This window comes from Colossoma macropomum, unplaced genomic scaffold (assembly GCF_904425465.1).
Source record: "Colossoma macropomum unplaced genomic scaffold, Colossoma_macropomum, whole genome shotgun sequence".
In the NCBI taxonomy this organism is placed as follows: Eukaryota; Metazoa; Chordata; class Actinopteri; order Characiformes; family Serrasalmidae; genus Colossoma; species Colossoma macropomum.
In genome coordinates, this window is record NW_023494785.1 from 14,259,835 (window position 1) to 14,279,956 (window position 20,122).

General features: G+C 37.4%; 2 protein-coding genes across 4 annotated transcripts; both read right to left on the reverse strand.

Moving 5' to 3' along the window:
• Positions 1 to 1,225: 1,225 nt before the first annotated feature.
• si:dkey-7j14.5 (uncharacterized protein LOC556563 homolog) lies at positions 1,226 to 7,987 on the reverse strand. Of its 2 annotated transcripts, XM_036583413.1 has the most exons (8): positions 7,902 to 7,987; positions 7,634 to 7,722; positions 6,528 to 6,638; positions 5,737 to 5,793; positions 4,710 to 4,826; positions 4,105 to 4,173; positions 3,587 to 3,700; positions 1,226 to 2,577 (listed from the first exon to the last, which is right to left on the reverse strand). In XM_036583413.1, the coding sequence occupies exons 2-8, from the start codon at positions 7,685 to 7,687 to the stop codon at positions 2,491 to 2,493; spliced, it is 609 nt and encodes a 202-aa protein (XP_036439306.1). In that variant the 5' UTR covers positions 7,688 to 7,722; positions 7,902 to 7,987; the 3' UTR covers positions 1,226 to 2,490. The 2 variants fall into 2 exon arrangements, with proteins under 2 accessions (XP_036439306.1, XP_036439312.1); XM_036583419.1 differs by lacking the exon at positions 4,105 to 4,173.
• Positions 7,988 to 12,501: 4,514 nt separating this feature from the next.
• Positions 12,502 to 19,991, reverse strand: si:dkey-7j14.6 (uncharacterized protein LOC556585 homolog). 2 transcript variants are annotated; one of them, XM_036583429.1, is made up of 8 exons: positions 19,813 to 19,991; positions 19,079 to 19,189; positions 18,516 to 18,700; positions 16,496 to 16,597; positions 15,329 to 15,385; positions 14,938 to 15,093; positions 14,508 to 14,627; positions 12,502 to 12,902 (listed from the first exon to the last, which is right to left on the reverse strand). In XM_036583429.1, exons 3-8 carry the CDS (start codon positions 18,684 to 18,686, stop codon positions 12,795 to 12,797), a joined length of 714 nt encoding a protein of 237 aa, XP_036439322.1. In that variant the 5' UTR covers positions 18,687 to 18,700; positions 19,079 to 19,189; positions 19,813 to 19,991; the 3' UTR covers positions 12,502 to 12,794. The 2 variants fall into 2 exon arrangements, with proteins under 2 accessions (XP_036439322.1, XP_036439329.1); XM_036583436.1 differs by lacking the exon at positions 19,079 to 19,189 and having other exon boundaries at positions 19,813 to 19,972.
• Positions 19,992 to 20,122: the final 131 nt, after the last annotated feature.

Genomic DNA, 20,122 nt, shown 5'->3' on the forward strand with positions numbered 1-20,122 from the left:
ATCTGAAGATAGATTTAAAAAAAAAAATTATACCTATACTTGGAAACATTTTCATTTCTAGACAGATATATATATATATATATATATATATATATATATATATATATATATATATATATATATATATAGAGAGAGAGAGAGAGAGAGAGAGAGAGAGAGAGAGATAGATAGATAGATAGATAGATAGATAGATAGATAGATGAATAGGTTGTTTATTGTACCTCAGCCTATAATATTTTCCATTAATTATTCGGTTAAATGAATATAAGGTAATTCCAGATTATTCTGTCGCAGATGCATCTGGTCAAGTTTGTATAGACAGACAATGTTACAGCTTACATGACTGTGTAGCTGTAGCGTTTGTTTATACAGTAGGCCTAAATGATTTTTTAAATTTTTACATGATTTGACAGCCTTAACTACAATGTTTTATCTACTGTTATGCCAATTGACTGTTGCTAGACATCAAAGCACACATTTGCACAGTTAGCTAGCTAATAGTGACTGTAGATTAATACTGCTAATGAACTCCACCAATTAGCTCATATTGATAATTGATAATTGAAATAAATTTGATGACAAAATAAAAAACAAGGAATACTAAAAACAGCCAAGTAAATGAATTGGCATTTAAGCAATTAAGACAGAAACAGATAGGCTACTAGTTTTAATCACACTTTCATGTTATTAATCATGAGAACTCCATATATTACCACAGCAGATACCGCAGCATCCAGGCTAGAACAACCCGGCTAATGAACACTTTCTACCCACAGTCTCCTGAACAAGCTGTGAAGCTGTGAGTCCTTCCCTATTACCATTTCACTTTGTTTTTTATATATATATATATATATATATATATATATATATATATATATATATGCATAGAGATAAATATGTATAATTCTTCTCAGATTATCCTGTTCAGTATACTTATACACAGCAGAGATTTTTCTTACATAGGTCTATTTATTATATTTCAGTTATTTAGTATTTTCTTTTTGTTTTTTAATTTGTTTTGTTTGCACTGTTTTTAGTAAGTATATAATGCTGCCCTGCTATAGAGTGATTACCTGGGCCTCACCACAAGCATTTCGATGCATGAATGTCCTGACATGTGCAAATGACAAATAAACTTAAAACCTCCTTTAGATTTTCACTTACTTTTCTTGCTTTCTTTTTCATTTCTTAAATTAGAAAAACAAGTAAAAATCATTATTTTTTGTCTAGTAAATTGTATTTATTTTAAGTATCAATCATCCATAAACACACATGAAACTGTCTACATTTCACATCACTACATATAAAGAGGTCATATAATACAGGCACAATGTAAATCTCACATGCTGTCATAAAGGCAATGATATACTGACACAAACAGTATTGTGAACTGACAACACATGCTTCCACAGGAGGATTTACTACACCAGTTGAGCCCTTGAATGAGGGTTCAACCTCTGACTTGTTTTTAGAGTGTCCATAATTTTGGTCACAAGTGGTGGCACTTACAAAGTTGGCAGTCATCATAGCTTTCCTGAAGTATCAGTAAAGATAAAACAAGATGACAAAAAAAGCCAAGCAATGCCAGTCATTTATCGGTGTTTACACTTAGATGATTCTGACATTGTTCCTCCCCATTAGAAACACACTCAGTTTCAAATGTGTCTTCTAGAGTATACTGGGTAACATTTATCAAGCTTTCATTCTTTGGCAAAATCTTTATACGGTTATACTTCAGTGCAAAAAAGCAAATGCATATTTTTTGTGTATTATTTATTTCTTACAAATATGCTGATGGTGATTTAACATTTATTAATGTGTAATTTTCATTGATTTATTGAGTTGACCAGATTCCTTTCAGGGCCCAATTCTTCTTTTCTAAGGGAAAGCTTGATAACTGTTGTTTAGTATTTTTACGTTTCACTAGTTTTATGATTTGCCTGATGTTTCATGCAAATGATGTCCTTCAGTACTACAGGCCAGGCTTGCATTAATCAAGCACCAAATGAGCACCAGTTTACCATATCATACCTCTTCATCCATAGTTCTTCTGAGTTTCTCAAGCAGTTGTAGTCCAGCTTAAACATTTTGAGAGATTCTGAGTGTAATCCATCTTAACACGGTTTAGCATTTCAGAAAAGATCCCTTACAGTTCCAATTATACAGCATTCGTATCTATTGCTAACTGTTGCTACTACAGATGTATTGTCATGCAAAGAAACTACTGTCTATTATTGCAAAAGGAATGAGGACCTAGAAGCTATTTAGCTAAGCTATTAAAATCGTACACATTTTCAGAGCCTGAAGGTGAGAAAACAGCCAAACAGTAGACAGCTAGCCATTTTACGTACATAGAAATTGTTTACAGTCACAAAGTTTTTTTGTTTTTTTTTACCTGTGAGTGTTTTGTAGGTGAAACAGTCCTCTTTTTGATTGGTGTGAAACTGTGCTAAAATTGTTGATCATATATTGTGAGTGTCTTTTGTAGTGTCAGTTCCCAGCATGCATTGCAGACTTGGCCTGTCCTCCAGAACCGTACTGTGGGTTTGCTGTGGAGTTTGGAATGGGTGTCAGCTCCTGTGGTCAAACAGGGAAGAGAAATGGAAAACATGAAAAACACTAAATGACTCAGAACAAGTTCATTTTACACCAACATTTAACTGCTGTAACACACTTACTACACGGTTAACCTCCATAACCCAAATAGCTGGGTACAGTAACACTGTATATTAGTGAAAAACAGAACAGTGCAAAACATGATGCAACAGCCATTAAGTACAAATTCTTAATATGAGTGGTGTTTTAAAAGAACATTACACATAAACCTTGGCAACTAAATATAATATCAATGTTTTAATATTTAGTGTGTCCACTGTCCTTTATTATGGCTTTCATTGCTTCCTGGGAGACTTGCTTTCAGGTTTTTTCAAATTTGCAATGACATTTTTCCACACCTCCAAAGTTCAGCCTTAGAAGTTGGTTGCATTTTCTGCTTCTCATGAACCAAGTAATCCTATCACATTCAGTGATGCTGAGGTCTGGTGGTCAGGCAATTGTTCTGAGAACACCAGCAGCTTCTTTGTTTTATTCTCAAATTTTCTTCTTTTTTGTCTGTTTTCTTTTTTCAGTAACAGATTCTTGACAGGTACACATCATGTGGATGTAGATTTTTTCAGATCTGAAGCAAGAGTGGAGCTTGATTTTCTCCTCTCTCTCAAAGATGAAAGTTTTAAGTACTGTTTATCTGATGGGGACAGTTTGGTGGTCTACCAGGTCTTACATGGTTGTCAGGAGTCTCATTTTCTCTGTCTTTTTCATCTTTCAATTATTTGTGAACTCTTTGTGAATTTTTCCACTTTGACTTTCCCCCTTTCTTGTGGCACATGATTATCTTATATCTAATGTACTAATCTAATGTACTAGTGTAAGAAATATCTCCTGAAAAATGAATACATTGAATCTAATGATCATTCTGAAGTAGAAATTAATTAAATGTAGTACTGTTTCCTCAGCATGCACAGGTTTAGAAAACCCTGAATAAAATAAAGCTTCACAGCAGTAACCTGTGAGGGTAGTTTGTGCTTACCTTAATAGCACTAACAGACAGGGCGTACAGTCCAAAAAGTGCCACCACCAAACCAATTATACATGCCAGCACCAAAGAACCAATCAGAGTGCCTAAAATGCCGTTCACCAAAAACTGCAAATAAATTTAGAAAGAAAATAACACAAAAATAAATGCAACATTCGGAGTGATGATCACATTATGCCTCAGGTTCCCAGACATGGATTAATCCTAGTCTTGGACTAAATGTCAGTACCAGTGGTGATTCATTTTGGAAGTTTTAGCTTTTCAAACTAGGTTTAGGCTTAATCTAGGTCTGGTAAACTGATCCTACATGTAAACTAAGTATGTGTTCACTTCTAAGCAAGTAAGAGTTACTATATAAAATGCAATAATATGTGAGATGCTCAAAGGGAAAATGTTATATGTAATCTATGCTGCAATATTAGAGAGGCTTTCCATGCCAAGTAAGTGTATAAGCCAGTTAAAAAATGCATGTGAAAAACTTACTGGACATCAAAGCACAGAATATAACTCACCTCCTTATGACCTCTTTTCTCCCCTTCGCCACAGCAAGCCCAAACTGAATGGAGTGGATCACAACACCACTGAAAGGAGCAGGGCAGAGCCTGGAGTCACACTTTTCTCACAGGTGATACATACCTTATTACAAAGTGTACCCCTTATTCTTTTATTTGAGTGGGAGTTCATTTTTAATGTTGTGAGCTACCTACTAGATACTGTAAACTATTATATTTAGTTAGCTAATCAGAGAATAACTTTGCAGTATATCATTGTATCAGACATTAAAAATTAAATTTCACAATTTATCAAGGATTATTGAGGAATTACTCAGTATAAAAGTATAACATTTTCCCATTTGAGCATCATTATGAGAAGCTTTTTAACTGCATTTCAACTCACCATGCACAAATGTATTTCATCACAACACAATCAAGGCCTTCTGTTCAAGGCCAGGGCTCAGAATACACATTCATGTTTTTTTCCCCAATTCTAGTTTTACATCTCTCAGCCAAATGATCATAGATTACTGGCAGTGTGTTACATCTGCATTTTTCAGTCTGTCTGTATGATGCAGGCTTATTAAATCAGAGCAGAACTGTGTGATATAGTAAGTTTTTACCTCAGTGTCTCTGTAATAGTAGGACTCCCCACGGAAGGGTACATGTCTGGCCATGAGACCAAATCCAACAATGTCAAATGCCGCAGTCAGCAACTGCAAAACAATGTTGGTACCCACCTGTGAAAGCAAAAAATAAATCTTTAGTGAACATACAAACATTACCAAGCAGCATCCAGGTTACAAACACTTGCTAAAATGTATGGGTGTACCCTGCAGTTTCGATTACTCAGAAATCTACCATGTGGCCCAAGTCTAAAAGGAGTACAGCTGGACACGTTCCCAGAGGATAGAGGCTGGGCACTCTTGCTGAGTGACAAAGCGAGGGCTACTCATTACAGCAGGTGGAATATCCACTGGGAACGATCTCAAGGGGTCAAATTACAAAAAACATAACAAATATGAAATAAATACAGCATCCCTGACGTTACTACAGCTATAAATGCTGTAAAGAAGGAGGCTTTGTCATTTGATGTGACTGCAGGTACAATAAATCAGCCTTTGAGTTGAGTAGTTAGCATTTTCATCCAAGCGCATCAAGAGAGTGGTGCAGCAGCAGATTCAAGAGGATAAAATCGACTCGAGCTGTCCACTGTTTGAAACTGCATTTAAGGCACAGTGTCGACAAGCATGAGGAGCTGAAAAAAACAAGCACAGCATCTTTTAATAAACTGGACAATAGCTAGACAGTGGCATTTACCTATTTGCCTTTTCTTTGGCTCACAAAAAAAGAAAAAAAGGCAGAGCTGTTGAAGCTGCTGAAGTTGCAAGATTTCAGCTTTCAATCAGCACTGGGTGTTCTCCAAGGTTCAGTATTGCACTTGTCCAGCAGTTTCTAACATAAAGATGCTTAATAGAATTTATAGTACACATTTATTGTAAAAATGTAATAAGCATATGTTTGTGAGTTGCTCAGCATTTTATATACTTGTTCAGTCATTTAAAACATCCATTTTATTGTTGTGATCTGAGGACAAATTAAACACAGCACACAAATGGATTTTATGTTAGAGAATATAATATGTCATACCAGACATTTAGTAGGCCTTCTACCAGCGTGCACCAAGACAATTCCAGTGATAATGAGCTGTAGAAAGCAGCAACATAAAACATTATATTACTCCAGCAGTTTTGAAAGATTACATCACTAATATATACCACAGCCAAACAACCTGCTAATGGCCCTATATATTTCTCTGCACTGAGAACTGTAATTTAACTAGTGCAAAAGCCCAGCCAAAATTCAATCCTATGGCTAAGACCTTTCCTCTCATTACAGATCTCATTATTAAATATTAATAATTACTGATTATTAAAGAATTAATTTATATAGATATCACTGTCACTGGTGCTGTACCCTCAAAGATGCATCTCAGCACCTTTAGTCAGGGAACATATTTGTACCATAATCCAGTGAAATTATATTTTCTAAGTTGTACTGACTCCACACACCCCGTCTCGACTCCAGGCTTTTTATTTTATTATTCTGTTTCACAACATTAGATCACAAAATCACTGTTGTAGCTTGAAGACACATTTACATTGCTTGTACTATAATGAGCGAAAAATGTACCTGCACAGTACCTTTATTTCTGACAATGTACATCATAAAATCGAATTTATTTGTTTAGTCATTTATGATAGTCATAAGATCGTAACTTATCTTACCTGAGACAGCTAAACTCTTTAGCTAAAGTTGATTTAAGCCAATGCTATGTCTGCTTGAGTTAATTTGATTTCACTTGCATGATTGAAAGTTATGTTATTGTGCAATGTTTTCAAACAAGTTCATTGTGCTCTGTAATAGGATCCCGGCCTCACCTGTGCACCATTGAGAATGAGGATGATGATCTCCCTCTGGATGTGGTAGTGCAGTTTATAGACGATCGTGCTCAGAATGACTGCCAGTGTGCCAATAATGATCTCCACTGCCTAAAGACAAGATAAACAGTTAAAAGAATACTCTGGTGTTTTTCAAATTAGTGTAATGAAACATGTCAAAACGGCTCTAATTGGCCACATGCTACAGATAGAGATGAGGTTGATAAACAGCAAAAGTCCTTTATCAGTGAGATAAAACAATAACAAAGGCACTCGTTTGAGCTACAGCATTAATGGGTCTGTATGTTATCACACTATAACCTGAGCTTGATGCATATAGCCTGACTGTTAAAGTTGCTAAGGATTCCAGAACTGGGCCATTCAGATTTGAAAAAAATTGTAAAAGGGTCATTTTTGGCCTCCTAAACTGGCATGAAAGTTTCATTTCAAAACAGAAAAACAGACACAGCTACCAAGTGTCTCAGAGTCAATGGGAATAAAGTAATTTTTTCTGAATTATGGAACTGAATGCAAATAAAAGGCAATTCGTAATTTTTACCCCTGAAGGGTGATTAAATACAAGATCCTCTTTTAAGTTAATTGAAAATGTGCTGTATTGTGGGCAGTGTCAGAGTACTGTATGTTATTGCTGCAGGTTGTTTACTATCCCCCATTCTCTCGTCTCAAATGTGCTTTAAAAAGGTGGAAAATGTGTAAGACTGATGGCGCTGCTCCAAAGCTCTGCTCCATCTCTCAGCCTGCTTGTTTGTTTATGTGTATGGGTGTGTGCTTGCGTGATTCAGATATGGGCGTTTTCTTCGGACGAGAGCCTGATATCATTTAAAAAAGGCACTAACATGTGCTTCGTTTTGAGCAATGTGAAGTGTTTTGGTGCGAAAAAAACACACGTTAATATCCCATACACCCAATCATCTGCAGAAATAAATAAATAATTAAATCTGCCTGAATAACATTCCCACGAGGTCACTGACTGCCCTGCTGTCATAAGGTGGAGTTCTATGGCTAAATGAGTGTGCGGGCTATAGGCTGCTTTGCTGTAGTGTTGTGTAGCACGAGCACAGCTGGAAGGCTGGAGAGAAACTCACCCCGAGGGTTTTGGGCTCGGCGCTTTTGAACGCTTTCATCTGAGACGGGTACATCGCGCTGGCTCCAGACGGGGCTGAGTGCCAAAACACTGTCACCAAATACAGCAAGTTAACGATCACAGCATCAAAACACACGCGCAGCCTCCTCTGGCATCATCTACTGCACGCGCACACTCCCACAGCCCTCGCCCTTAAAAGTGAGACATCCCCTGCGGCTGTAAATGTGAGCGTTTGGGCGCGTGCGTGTGTTTCTATAAGCGCTTCTTACCTTGTTCTGTAGAGCAGTTGTGCAGAGCTGTCCTCGTGCAAATCGAGGAGGGGTCGCCGCAGCCCGAGCGCGAGCACGATGCAGCACTGTTGATGTAATCATGGGAGGCGGGAAAAAAAACTCAGTCTCTCTCTCTCTCTCACTCGGCAGGACACTCATGCAGCACTTCGCATGATGGAGGAGCCCCGGCGTGGTGTATTTTTAACCCACTTATGAATTATGTAAAGGATTTTTGGGGCTAGTCTGGCAGACTGCAGGACATACTGAATATGCACTGCTGCACGTTTCCTATGAGCACCGCATGTCAGCGTTTGTTGTGAGATCAAGGGTGTTAAGAGGGAGTGTGTCCCCCTTTGCTGCAGTAACCCCTCTGCTCTGCTGGGAAGGCTTTTGATGTTGAAACATTGCTGTGAGGATTTGATTGCATTCAGCCTCAAGACGAGTAGTGAGGTTGTTGGATGTTGGATGATTAGTTCTGGATCACTTCAGCTCATCCAAAGGTACTGGACGGAGGTCCATCTCTACAGAAAACCCTACAGCCCAGTGCTTGGAGATCTTCATAACCCTCTAACTGACGCTTGGCATTGGGCATGGTGATCTTAGGCTCATGTGCGGCTGCTCCAAAGCGTCCCATGCTATTGCCAATGCTTGAAGCTGCGAATGCGCAGTTGAACACCTGTGTCAGCAGTGGGCGCACCTTAAAAGGAAGTTACATCAACTTTTTACAATTTCTACATAATTAAATCATTAAGAAGTAAACAAAGTCATTCAGAGCGGTTTGATGCGAAATGCTTTATTCTGGAGAAACTTACAGAGTCACAATTGTTCAAAGTGGTCAGGGATAGGAACCAAACGTCTAAAGCACATAACGCCTGTGAGATAAATATGCTGCCTGATTTATGAATTTGACATATTTTTTTTAATGACAGTTGAGAAAGTTTCAGCCTAAAACAGATTTTTAAATAAATTCATTAAGAGGTACATGTGGATCGTTGTACGAAAAAAAACAGTACCATAAGAAAACTCCTTTTTTCAGATTTACCCTTACCGCAACTATTTTATCGTTCATAACATTACATATAAAAACTAAGAAGACGTGTGTATGTCAACTTTTCATTTGTGTAGTAAATAAAACTGCTACTTTCCACTCTCAATTACTTTATTCACATTTTAACAATCAAGATATGCAGAAATTTAGAGTGTCGAAAATTATTAATCATTGTGGTTGTCTGGATGCTTCTGAAGAGTGTAATTTTTACAACAGCTTGTTAAATTGTGTGTAGGTATAGAGGTGTACAGTCAACTCCAGAATAGTAATAATAGCATCACACTAATTATACAATACATATAATGATTCAAATGTTCCTCAAAAACAGAGAAATTGCTAACCATTTATCTAGAAATGATTCCTGCAAGAGTGTGTATTCTTATTAAGAATAGTGTATTCTTTCAAAAAACATACAGGACATTCACATCCTATTTCCTCCATTATGTTCCAGGGCATAGAGCAGATTATTCTATAACCCTATTTATTGGGATGCTGTGCAACATTTAAATAGAAACAGAAGGCAATGATGCGCAAATCATTTAAACTGCATTTAATTAAAGATAGTAAAAAGACAACATATGAAATGTTGAAAATGAGAAAGTTTATTATTATTTTTTTAATATATGCCAATTTTGAATTCAGTGCCAGCAACATGCTTCAAAAAAGTTGGGATTGGGCAACAAAAGACTGGTGAAATTGTAGAATACAAAAAAAAACCTGGTGCAACATCTCACAAATGACTAGGTTAATTGGCAACAGGTCAGTAACATGATTTGGAATAAGAAGAGTCTTTCAGAAGTAAAGATTGGGAGGGGTTCACCACTCTGTGAAAGACTGCACGGGCAAATAATGTTTCAACGTGAATAGCAAAGAACTTCATCATCTAAGACACATAATGTCATTAAAAGATTCAGAGAATCTGGAGAAATCTCTACGCAAGGGACAAGGCCAAACATACCATGCATACAAAGTTTTGGAGCAACATATGTTGCCATCCAAACAACATTTTTTTCAGGGAATGCCTTGCTTATGTTAGCAAGACAATGTCAAACCACATTCTGCATATATTACAGCTGTATGGCTCCATATTAAAAGAGTCCGGGTGCTAAACCGGCCTGTTTTCAGTCACCAACTGAAAACTTTTGGCGCATTATGAAATGAAAAATATGACAAAGGAGAGCCTGTTGAGCAGCTGAAATCCTATATCAAACAAGAATGGGAAAATATGTCACTTTCAAAACTACAGCAGTGTTTCCTCAGTTCCCAAACACTTACAGTGTGTTGTTAAAAGAAGAGGTGATGCAACACAGTGGTAAACATGCCCCCATCCCAACTTTTTAAAAATGTGTTGCTGGCTTTAAATTCAAAAAGGGCATATCTTGTTCAAAAAACAATAAAATTTCTCAGTTTCAACATTTGATATGATGTCTTTGTACTATTTACAATTAAATATAGGGTTTAAACAATTTGCACATCATTGCGTTCTGTTTCTATTTACATTTTGCACAGCGTCCCAACTTTTTTGGAAATGGGGTTGCGCATAGAGGGGGTGATGTTGACAGGAAGTTATGCCAGAGAGAACTTTTTTGGTTTCGCACCTTAGAAACACTGCAACCATTATATCTTAATGAGAATTTGATGAGCATTTTTATTTGAATAAACTACAATGGATTCTTTAAGCTTTATATTTTACGATGGCTGGTGCCTGATGTTTACATAGCCTATATCTCTATTGTTGTGCATTCTCTTTGTGTATTTTGGATATCGGAGGTGCTTAATGTTTCTCAAAGGTCCCTGTGGACACTCTGTCTTTAACTTGTAGTGCATTGATTAAGGGCTAATTCCCATGATGTTGAGCCACCCATTTGAAACTGATGGACCTGTTCATGCCATGAAGAAGGTCTCTGACTGAAAACCTTCATATTTAAAAGAATTTTGCACAGATTTGAGTGTGCGGATGCTTTTTCACATTTAGATTTTAAAAAAAGAATATTTTCTTTTTCCCCCACAAAAGAATATTTTAAATGAAACCAAAGAAATTTGTATCTTTGGGGAAAAAATCTATTCTTTTTATTGCTCCTAGTCTCCAGGAACTCCATTGTTATCTATGACCATTTCCTGTTTCCCTGTGGTATAAATACAAGGTAATATGCATGCAAAATCCCTTTTTCATCCATCAACATGGGTAAAACCAAAGAGCTGTCAACTCAAATGAGTCTGACAGCTGTGGACCTGAACAGTTTAGGAAATGGTTAAAAAATCAGTATTTGAAGCACAATCATTAAGCACAATCAGAGTGATAAAAAGTTTGAAAAGCATGGAACAGTTGAAAATTTGATAGAAAGAGGATGCACACTACCCCCAATGACAGTGAGGAGGAGGATAAGAGAGGCAAAGAAAAAACCCTACGGATCACAACGTTCCAAACTGCACAGTTTAGTTCAATTTTAGTTAAATTTTCAGTTCAATTTGAGGGTTTTCAAATTTCACAATCCATAATCCAGAACAGACACCACCTTAATGACTAGAAACTTTCTGAAAGAGTTCTCTGAAATGCAGTGCCTTTGCAAAATGTGAACCACAAATGGAATTGTGTAATGTGGTCAGATGAGACAAAAATGGAACTTTTTGGTCACACACACCATGATCGCGTTTGGCAAAAAAAGAGACTGCATACAATGAAAAGCAGCTGATACTCACTGTTAAGTATGGTGTAGGATCATTGGTGCTTTGGGGCTGTTTTGCTGCTAAGGTTCCTGGGGCTCTTGTTAAAATCAATGGCATAATGAATTCCATTAAATGTCAGGAGATCTTAGCCCAAAATGTGTCTGCCTCTGCCAGAAGGCTAAAACTGTGAGTGGACCCTTCAGCAAGATAATGACCCCAAATGCACAGCAAAGTCCACACAGAAATGGTTGCTGGAACACAAAACCAAATTTTGCAATGGCCTTCTAGATCTAAACCAAATAAAAACCTAATGTGTGTATTGAAGAGGGCATAAAAGCAAAGACCCAAGAATATCAAGGAACTGGAAATGTTTTGCATATAAGAGTGGCCCATGATCCCTCAGCAAGTGTTCTCCAACCTTGTTAAGCATCACAGAAAGAGGCTGGGCACTGTTATTCTTGCCAGGGGAGGCTTTTCACGAAATATTAAAAACGGGGTTGGCAATATTTTTGAAATCTAAGGAAAACTTTTTTCTTCCAAAAATACAATGTTAAAATAAACATATGCAGCTTACCCATTTGTTTAAGCCCCAAATATCTCTCATTGCATGTATGGTTTATTTATTATATATTTAAGCTCATTTTCATGAAGGATGTCAATAATTCTTAAGACCGTATGTACTGTAAAAAAAAGCCTACACTGTGTCTCAGAGTGTGTTAAATGCACCTTTGCTGGCTGAACAAAGACACAATGAACAAAAGTATGACCTTACTCTGCTATACTGGCTGAGGAGACCAAATTAATATATTTTACGTCTCAGACTCACTGAGAATTTTTATCAATGAGTCGAATGTTTGCACAATGAACTGAGGCGTACACATGAAATGCACTTCGGATTTTATTTACAGTGAACACAAGCTACACAAGAAACAATAAAGATCTCCACACTACACAAGGCCACTGTGAAAAGCTGTTTTTGGGTAAGTGGGTAAGTTGGGTAAGTGAAATTAAACTGCTGAAGACTTACTATACTGTACATACTTAAAAGTTACTGTGGCAAAAAAGAATGAGTAAAATAAGAGAAGCTATTAAATCAGTTCAGATGCTATAACGCTAGTGAAGTAGTCTAGTTACTTTGCTTGGTATATAGTGGGTGAAAAAAAAATAAAAGTGCCCATTTAGGGTTCATAGGCTGGAGGGTGATCACAAGCACCCACATCCTCTCCAGTCAAAAGAGCCTCATGGCTGCTGTGGCACAGCTGGTCAGATGTCTGCACCTTCACCACCTGCAATCCACCACAACAGATGCATAAATTACAGCAGTCACATGCATTGTTGTCAACATTATATTTGTACAAGCCATAAAACAAGGTTTATATACGATCATACAGTGTGTGAACCATTTCTACTGACACCCATTCACATTACAAAATGAAGCAAACAGTGCTCTGTGATACAGGACAAAATGGTAAAATGCAGTGTTGGGTGGTTCCAATTTAAAGACTCCTAGCACTCAGAAATTGTTTTTTAATGGATAACTTCTCTTGGATGGCTTATGACTGTATTAGATGACATTCATGATAAATGTATTATTATAGTGTAGAGTTCACATTTTTACACTTGAAACAGACTTTCTCAGTAGATTCCAAAAAAAAATTGTGTGGTAGTGCAGTTTAGTTTTGTATATCACGAGTGAGCTTGAACATCATGGTCCAATACACTAAAGCATGCTAGCAGGAAGATTACAATGAGGTGTTAGAAAACTTGCATACAGCCATAGATCATGCTTGTAACATAGCTTACTTGTTCTTTGTTCCAACATTGTTTAGACTGTGCAGTTAGATGTCTGAACAGATAAATGATGTGCGTCAACAGTGTCAAATTTATATTCCACATCTGTCTATTAAACTCTTGCGTGTTGTGTACTGCTGAAAAAAACAGCACATCCCAGCATGAATTACTTGTTGGTCTAAACTGGCTTATGCTGATTTATGCTGATGGTCTAGTGCGGGTCAGGTGCTGGTTGACCAGCATACTAGCATCCAAAACACAACAGATACTGGTTTTGGCAGTGACCAGCAATGGTAAATAAAGAACATGTAATTTGACCATTAGCACCCAAAGTTTTGCACAGGACTGCCAACAGAATGGGTCACTGGAACAGCCGCACATGAACCTAAGCATTTGGCTATGGAGCAGTGGAAACGTGTTCTCTGGAGTCATTGAGCTCTATACAATACTTTAGGGATGAGTTGGAGTATCGTTTATGATACAGAACTAATCATCCAACACCAGTACCTGACCTCACTAATACTTTTGTGGCTGAATGGAATCAAATCCTCACAGCAATGTTCCAACATCTAGAGTAAAGCCATCCCAGTGGAGTAGATGCTGTTACTGCAGCAAACTCTTTATTAATACCCTTGAAGTTGAAGAAACTTTGGATGAGCAAGTGTCTACAAACTTTGGACACAGACTGTATGTACCCAGTATTTTGTGTTCCAAATAAGGTGAAAAGTGAAATAGTAAATTAAATGCATGTTTCTTTGCAAAGAAAAAGCAGAGAGCTGCAATGTTTCTATTCTTGTGGTTATTTAACATTATACAATCACTAACATGAAGAATATTATACTACATAAGTGTTAAAAATATAAAGCAATTATTACTCCAATATGTTTAATGTATTATAAATGCAATACAACATATTTACAAAGATTTATTTTTTCTTTTTTTAAAAAATTCTCTTCGTGCTTCACAAACATGATTGGCTGTTCTTCAAATGTCATGCTTTTATGTGCACATACTATAAGTAGAGCAAAAAATCATGAGTAAATGTCAGGGTTCTGAGTGACGGAAGCAGCGGGCAAAATGATTGGTTAATCCTTTCTTACCATTTTGGTCTCAGAGGCTGGACAGCCGGCTTTGCAGGAAAAGACGACAAGTGTGATACAGACACACACCTCCAACACAGAAAAAACTAACAGCAAACCATTCAGTCCGTCCATTATAGTCTACAGAACACAAACATAAGAAAAGAATGACAAATATGAGTCACGCAATCTACGATAGTTACACATGAAGCAGGGCTGTGCACTATAAATTACCCACTTTGGAAGAAGCCTATCTGCACATCTGGCATTTGAGCACTGTTACAATAAAAGTAACACTGCAGCAATTAGAGGAGGTTTAAAGACAGGTGCTTCCAAGTCTAGACAGACAAACTAAGCTGCTGTGCACAACGCAGGATCATTACTTTTTACAAAAAAACTATCTGTACCCAGAAAACAACATTGCAGACAGCAATGGCATTAGAAGACTCACAGTGAATCGCTGTGCCATATACCAGCAATCCCAGTAGCCATCATATGTACTGCAATCATCCAGATCAGGTCTGATGGCAAGCTCAACGCAGAAGTAGCAGATGCCTGAAATGGACAGCAGCGTGCCAATGATGTTCAGGGCCAAAGTGCTTTTAATCTGAACAGAAAGAAAACAAACAAAATATACTTTACCAAATTACAATATATCATTTTACAGCATTAAACTTAAGGTACTGTGATACAGGAACTTCAAATATGATAAAAAGGTGAAAAAAGGAAAAATTGTAAGAAGAGTAATTTAGGACGAAATCACTGCATAGTAACGTTGATAAAAACCATACGTTTTACGATTTGCTGAGCAAAATTTTACAAAGTTCACGTGAATCACTTACAAGTGGAAGAGAGGTTCCCTTGTGTGCAGCCAGAGTTACAGATCCACAGATGATACACTAGAAAAAATGAGTAAATTGTTTAATACTTCATTACTGTAAGCTTGCTATCTGTGCTCATTAACTTGATATTTCCAGATTAACCGCATGGAACCGGTGGCTTTAAAACAGAAGGTGATGGCATAACAGTAATCATCACTGAATTTAAAGGATAAAAGGAGAAAACAGTGATCATGCTAGTGACTGGGATTTCACTGAGCAGTTAATACAGTACAGTACTTCATCCATGTTTCAGATTTAATTAAAGAGTGATACAGAGGCCCAATCCCATTTCTTATTTTTACCCCTACTCCTTGTTTTTGAGTGTCACGTTGCCCCTTGGAACTGAGTTACAAGGGGTAGTGGTTGAAATCTTCCCCAATGAAATGGGACAACCCTGAAATAAAAAGAACATTAACAAGCTATTAGCAGTGCTCTGTAGGCGACCCTGCCAGTCTGCAGTGACAGCAGAGGAGGGTAAAGTTCAGCAACCTCGCTACTGGTCTTTAGTTAAATTTAGAGCATCATATGCTTTCAAAGAGGGGGGATAAGACAATCATTTATTATCACCTACCCTTCGGTGATATGCAGCTGAAGTCAGCTACTCACCTGCTTCTTGTTAAAATGTTACCATTCCACTTTAAATAGAGCAGCAATTACATTCTGGCGCCTCAGGCATCAGAACTGCTGGACTATTTAAGGTGGAACAGGAAAAACAGCTTCCGAGACATCGGCATACTAGCGATTTTTTATGCTTGTTATGGAGAAAAGGAGCATAATACAATTAAACGCCATTAAACAAAGATAAAAAGATAAAACAATGGTTGCTGTCATTTTTTAATGGAGAAAATAATCACATTCGTGGGTTTCTTTGATCGCTTGTGCAGCCATCTTGTCCTCTGAAAAACCTCTGTTTGGAGGGTAATGTAGCCCTAACACTTCACCCTACTCCTCTATCTCAACAAAAATCTGGACATCCTACTCCTAGGCGTGATCACGCAAAATGGAGAGCTAAAGGTTAAGTGGTAGGGGCAAGGGTGTGAAATGGGATTGAGCCAAACTCTCATCCAAGGTATACTTTTAAGAGTTCCCTATAAGTTTATCTGTGGTGCGGAAGGTGTGAATACTCACCGATATTCCAAGACCCAGTGGGACTTCTCCATGTTGCGTACCTGCGACCAAAGTAGCTATTCCCACAGCAATCATCACAAGCCCAATGAACACCTGCAGAGTCTAACAGAGGACAAAACAAAAATTATTTAAAACCCATTTTTATATAGTATTATATAATTGTAATACAACGCATTATTATATAACAGTTATAATAGCAGTAATAACAATGACTTTATTATTATTGCTGTGTTGTTTTGTTATTGATATTACTATTGTTAGTCTTACAAATAAATTTCCTTTTTTAAAATACTGTGATATAAATTTGAGTTTATATCCTCCACCCCTATGAGCTAACCAGCCAACCATCACTACGCTGGCGTTTAATTTCTTTTCTTTTAATGTAATACCACAGAGTACAGAAGCCCAAGAGACGAAACTCTGGTGCTTTTTTGACAACCGCCGCTAGATGGTGCTGCGGTAGCGCTGCCGACATTTTGGACTGAAAATGCCAAACAGCACAGAACCTACAGACATTCATGTTCTACACAAATTTATTTCTGTAAATGAGACGATGGTCTTGTTCCTAAACTATGATACTAATTCGAGTAGACTAAATGAGGCTATAAAACTTAACCTTACTGGCCAAATTTTATATACACAGATCCAGTGTCATGGCATCGGTTCCTAATTTTAGGCTATTCTGCTGTGACTTGAATTTTTTATGATTCTTTATTACAAATACAACAGAACAAAAAGCTAAAAAGACATCTTTTCTGTTCAATGAAATTATTAAAACACTGCACTGACCAACATAGATCATATGCATGTATGACTTATATACTGGCCAAATTTATTATTATTAACATTTTTAATGTTTTGTTTACTTTTAAACGATTAATCTTTTTCTTATTTTCTTTATGTAATTAAAAAAATTGTTACTTGGTATTTCTGTGTGTATTATCCTTGATTTGAATAGGTTTAGTATAAATTTGCATGTTTAATTCTTCCTATATGTAATTGGAGCTGTACATTTACCCCTAACATGATTGTTTAAAATACATTTAAAATGTAATAATAATAATAATAATACATAAAAATAGAACCCACAGACAATTTGGCAGAGAAGAGAGAAGTGGAATTAAAGAAAACAGTATTAGGTAATAAACTGTAGAAGTTACCAGTGTAACAGTAAAAAGCCTTTCACTGTTTCCCCAAAGACCCTGGCAGGTAATTACTCACAAAAGTGCAGAAATTAATCAAGTCTCAAGTGGGAGCTTTTCAAATCATCAGTAAATTGTATGAGAAGCACTAATATATAAAGTAAGTTATTTTTTGTAGGAGTTTCAAGCATTAAAATGTTTATAAACATTTAATAAAATCTCTGGACTATTAAAAGAAAGTCAACATTCAGTGTCCATCCAAACACCAGCATCAGTTGTAGTTATAATACGCTTATTTGTAATATTTTTCACTGCTGTGCGTGGTGTTGCCATGGAGCGACCAGTTAGCTTTCACTTTTTATGTCAATGTAAGTTCTTTGGTAATACATCATTCTACTTTCCTCAAGTTAAAATGATCTCCCTGTGTGAAAGACGACAATTTTTAATTATTATTTTTAGATATTTAGCGCCATTCTCTGCCAGTCACTAGGGACTCACTCGCGGGCGCCCTCTAGTGTTCTGCGGTCAGAATGGTGCCACTCAGCCACTGATTGGGAAAAATAAAATAGGTGTGTGACTTCAGGACACAATGAACAAATGCAAACATGAGTGAATCTTCAGGGTGAAACTCAAGAAGTGTCTGTCAAACACCTGCCAAAGTTCAATGATCACATTGCCATGGCAATAGAACAAAGTGTCCAGAAGCATGTTTTAGTTCACTTAAAAATCTGTTACATTTTATCGTGTTAAGCTGTGCCCTGCACTCCCCTGCATGGACAAGACAGGGTATGGTTTTAAACCAGGGTCCATTTTGGAGTGCCTTTCTATGGTTCTATCTCCATGAACACATCATTTTACACCATGGCAAGGACACTTACCCCCAGGGCCACGGGCTCCACTTTCAGGAACATCCTGGTCATGTAAGGCAAGCTTGACTTCATCTGGCTCTCTTTGTTCTCACTGGGACATGGAGGCCCAGTGGTGTCCAGAGGGATAATGTGGGTCACCACCCGAACTCCATGAGCAGCGGCAGTCACGGATGTGGCCATTATGGGCTCCGAACCTGTAAAAACTCGACACTCAATCCGCTTCCAGTACTGGCTGTGCACTCACATTTATTTCAGTATTTATTTAAGCTAAAACTGTAAACAGCATTTCTTTATGATTTAGGCTTAGCAAATAATACTCGGGTGAAAATCAGGACCAGTCTTTACGCATGCGCGTTATCACAGGAGGAAAACGTTTGTTCATCTGTGCTACTTCACGCTATTAAACGCTTAAACGGTCAACCTATATGCTTGTCTTATGTCTATGAGAAGCTTCAGTTTTATTCAAAAGCTAATCTCGAGCACAGGTTTAGTTACTCTCATAATAAAGACATTTCAAATGTAGGCCTCTAGACAATATAGATAAAGGCCTGTTGAGCTTTTAACAAACTTACCAGCGCGTTTATGCCTCCAGAAGTGTGTTCACCTCCTACACCTTAACTAAAGTTCAGTTTCGGTTTCATCATATAGGGGAATTACAGGTCGACTGAGCTTCTCTCCTCCCACTGCGGATCATAACAGCTCATTCAGACACACTGGACTGTTTTTTACACGGAAATTACGCTCTAGATTCCAACGCATCGTCTGCTGTCGTTTAAAATGTGTGTCGATATATGTATATATGAACCATGATCTCTTGAAGACACTCATGCTTAACTATATGACCAGTAAAAAAGCTAATTTCTCAATCAAACATTTAAATAATCAAAATTCTTTTATTATTATTATTATTTTTTTTATTTATTTTTTTTACAATAGGGCAAGGAAAATGGCTGATCCAGTAACCCGTCCAGGTTCTTTCTGAAACTCCGTGGGCAGCAGTGGCCATTTTGCAAGATTATGCTTTATCAAAATACAAAATCAAATAAAAAATACTGCGTTATCTGTGCTTAGTTATAGATCTATCATACAGCTATTATGAACCACACTTAAGCGTTTCAATGTGTCTTTATCAAGACCTGAAGACCTGCTTTACGAGTAAAAAGCGCATCTTTGTTGTGTTGAGTTCAGATCTGTAACAGGAACCGTCCACAAAACTTCAGCGCAGGTGTCGCTTCTCCCTCAGAAAGCTGTCATTTTAGCCGCATGGGCGACACAGACGAAGCCTTACAGCTTCTGCCAAACTCACCTGTGCTTTAACGCCTATTGAAGTTCCCGTATTGTTAATCTTAGCCGCGTATAACCGTAGCTAGTGTTTAGTTTCGGTTTAGGTTTTAGTCTTCATCATATACGGGAACTACAGGGCCGTGTCTGAATAGTTGGATAAACCAGCCTTTCCAGCCTGCTTTCACTAGTGCCCGATCTAAAGCCCACTGCCTCACTAAATGGAACGGCTGATTTAACAAGCCGGTGGATCCACATGACTTTACGATCAGGCAAAATCAAGGGCAGGACAACTGAAAGCAGGTTTCACTGAACTACTCGGACGCAGCCCAAAT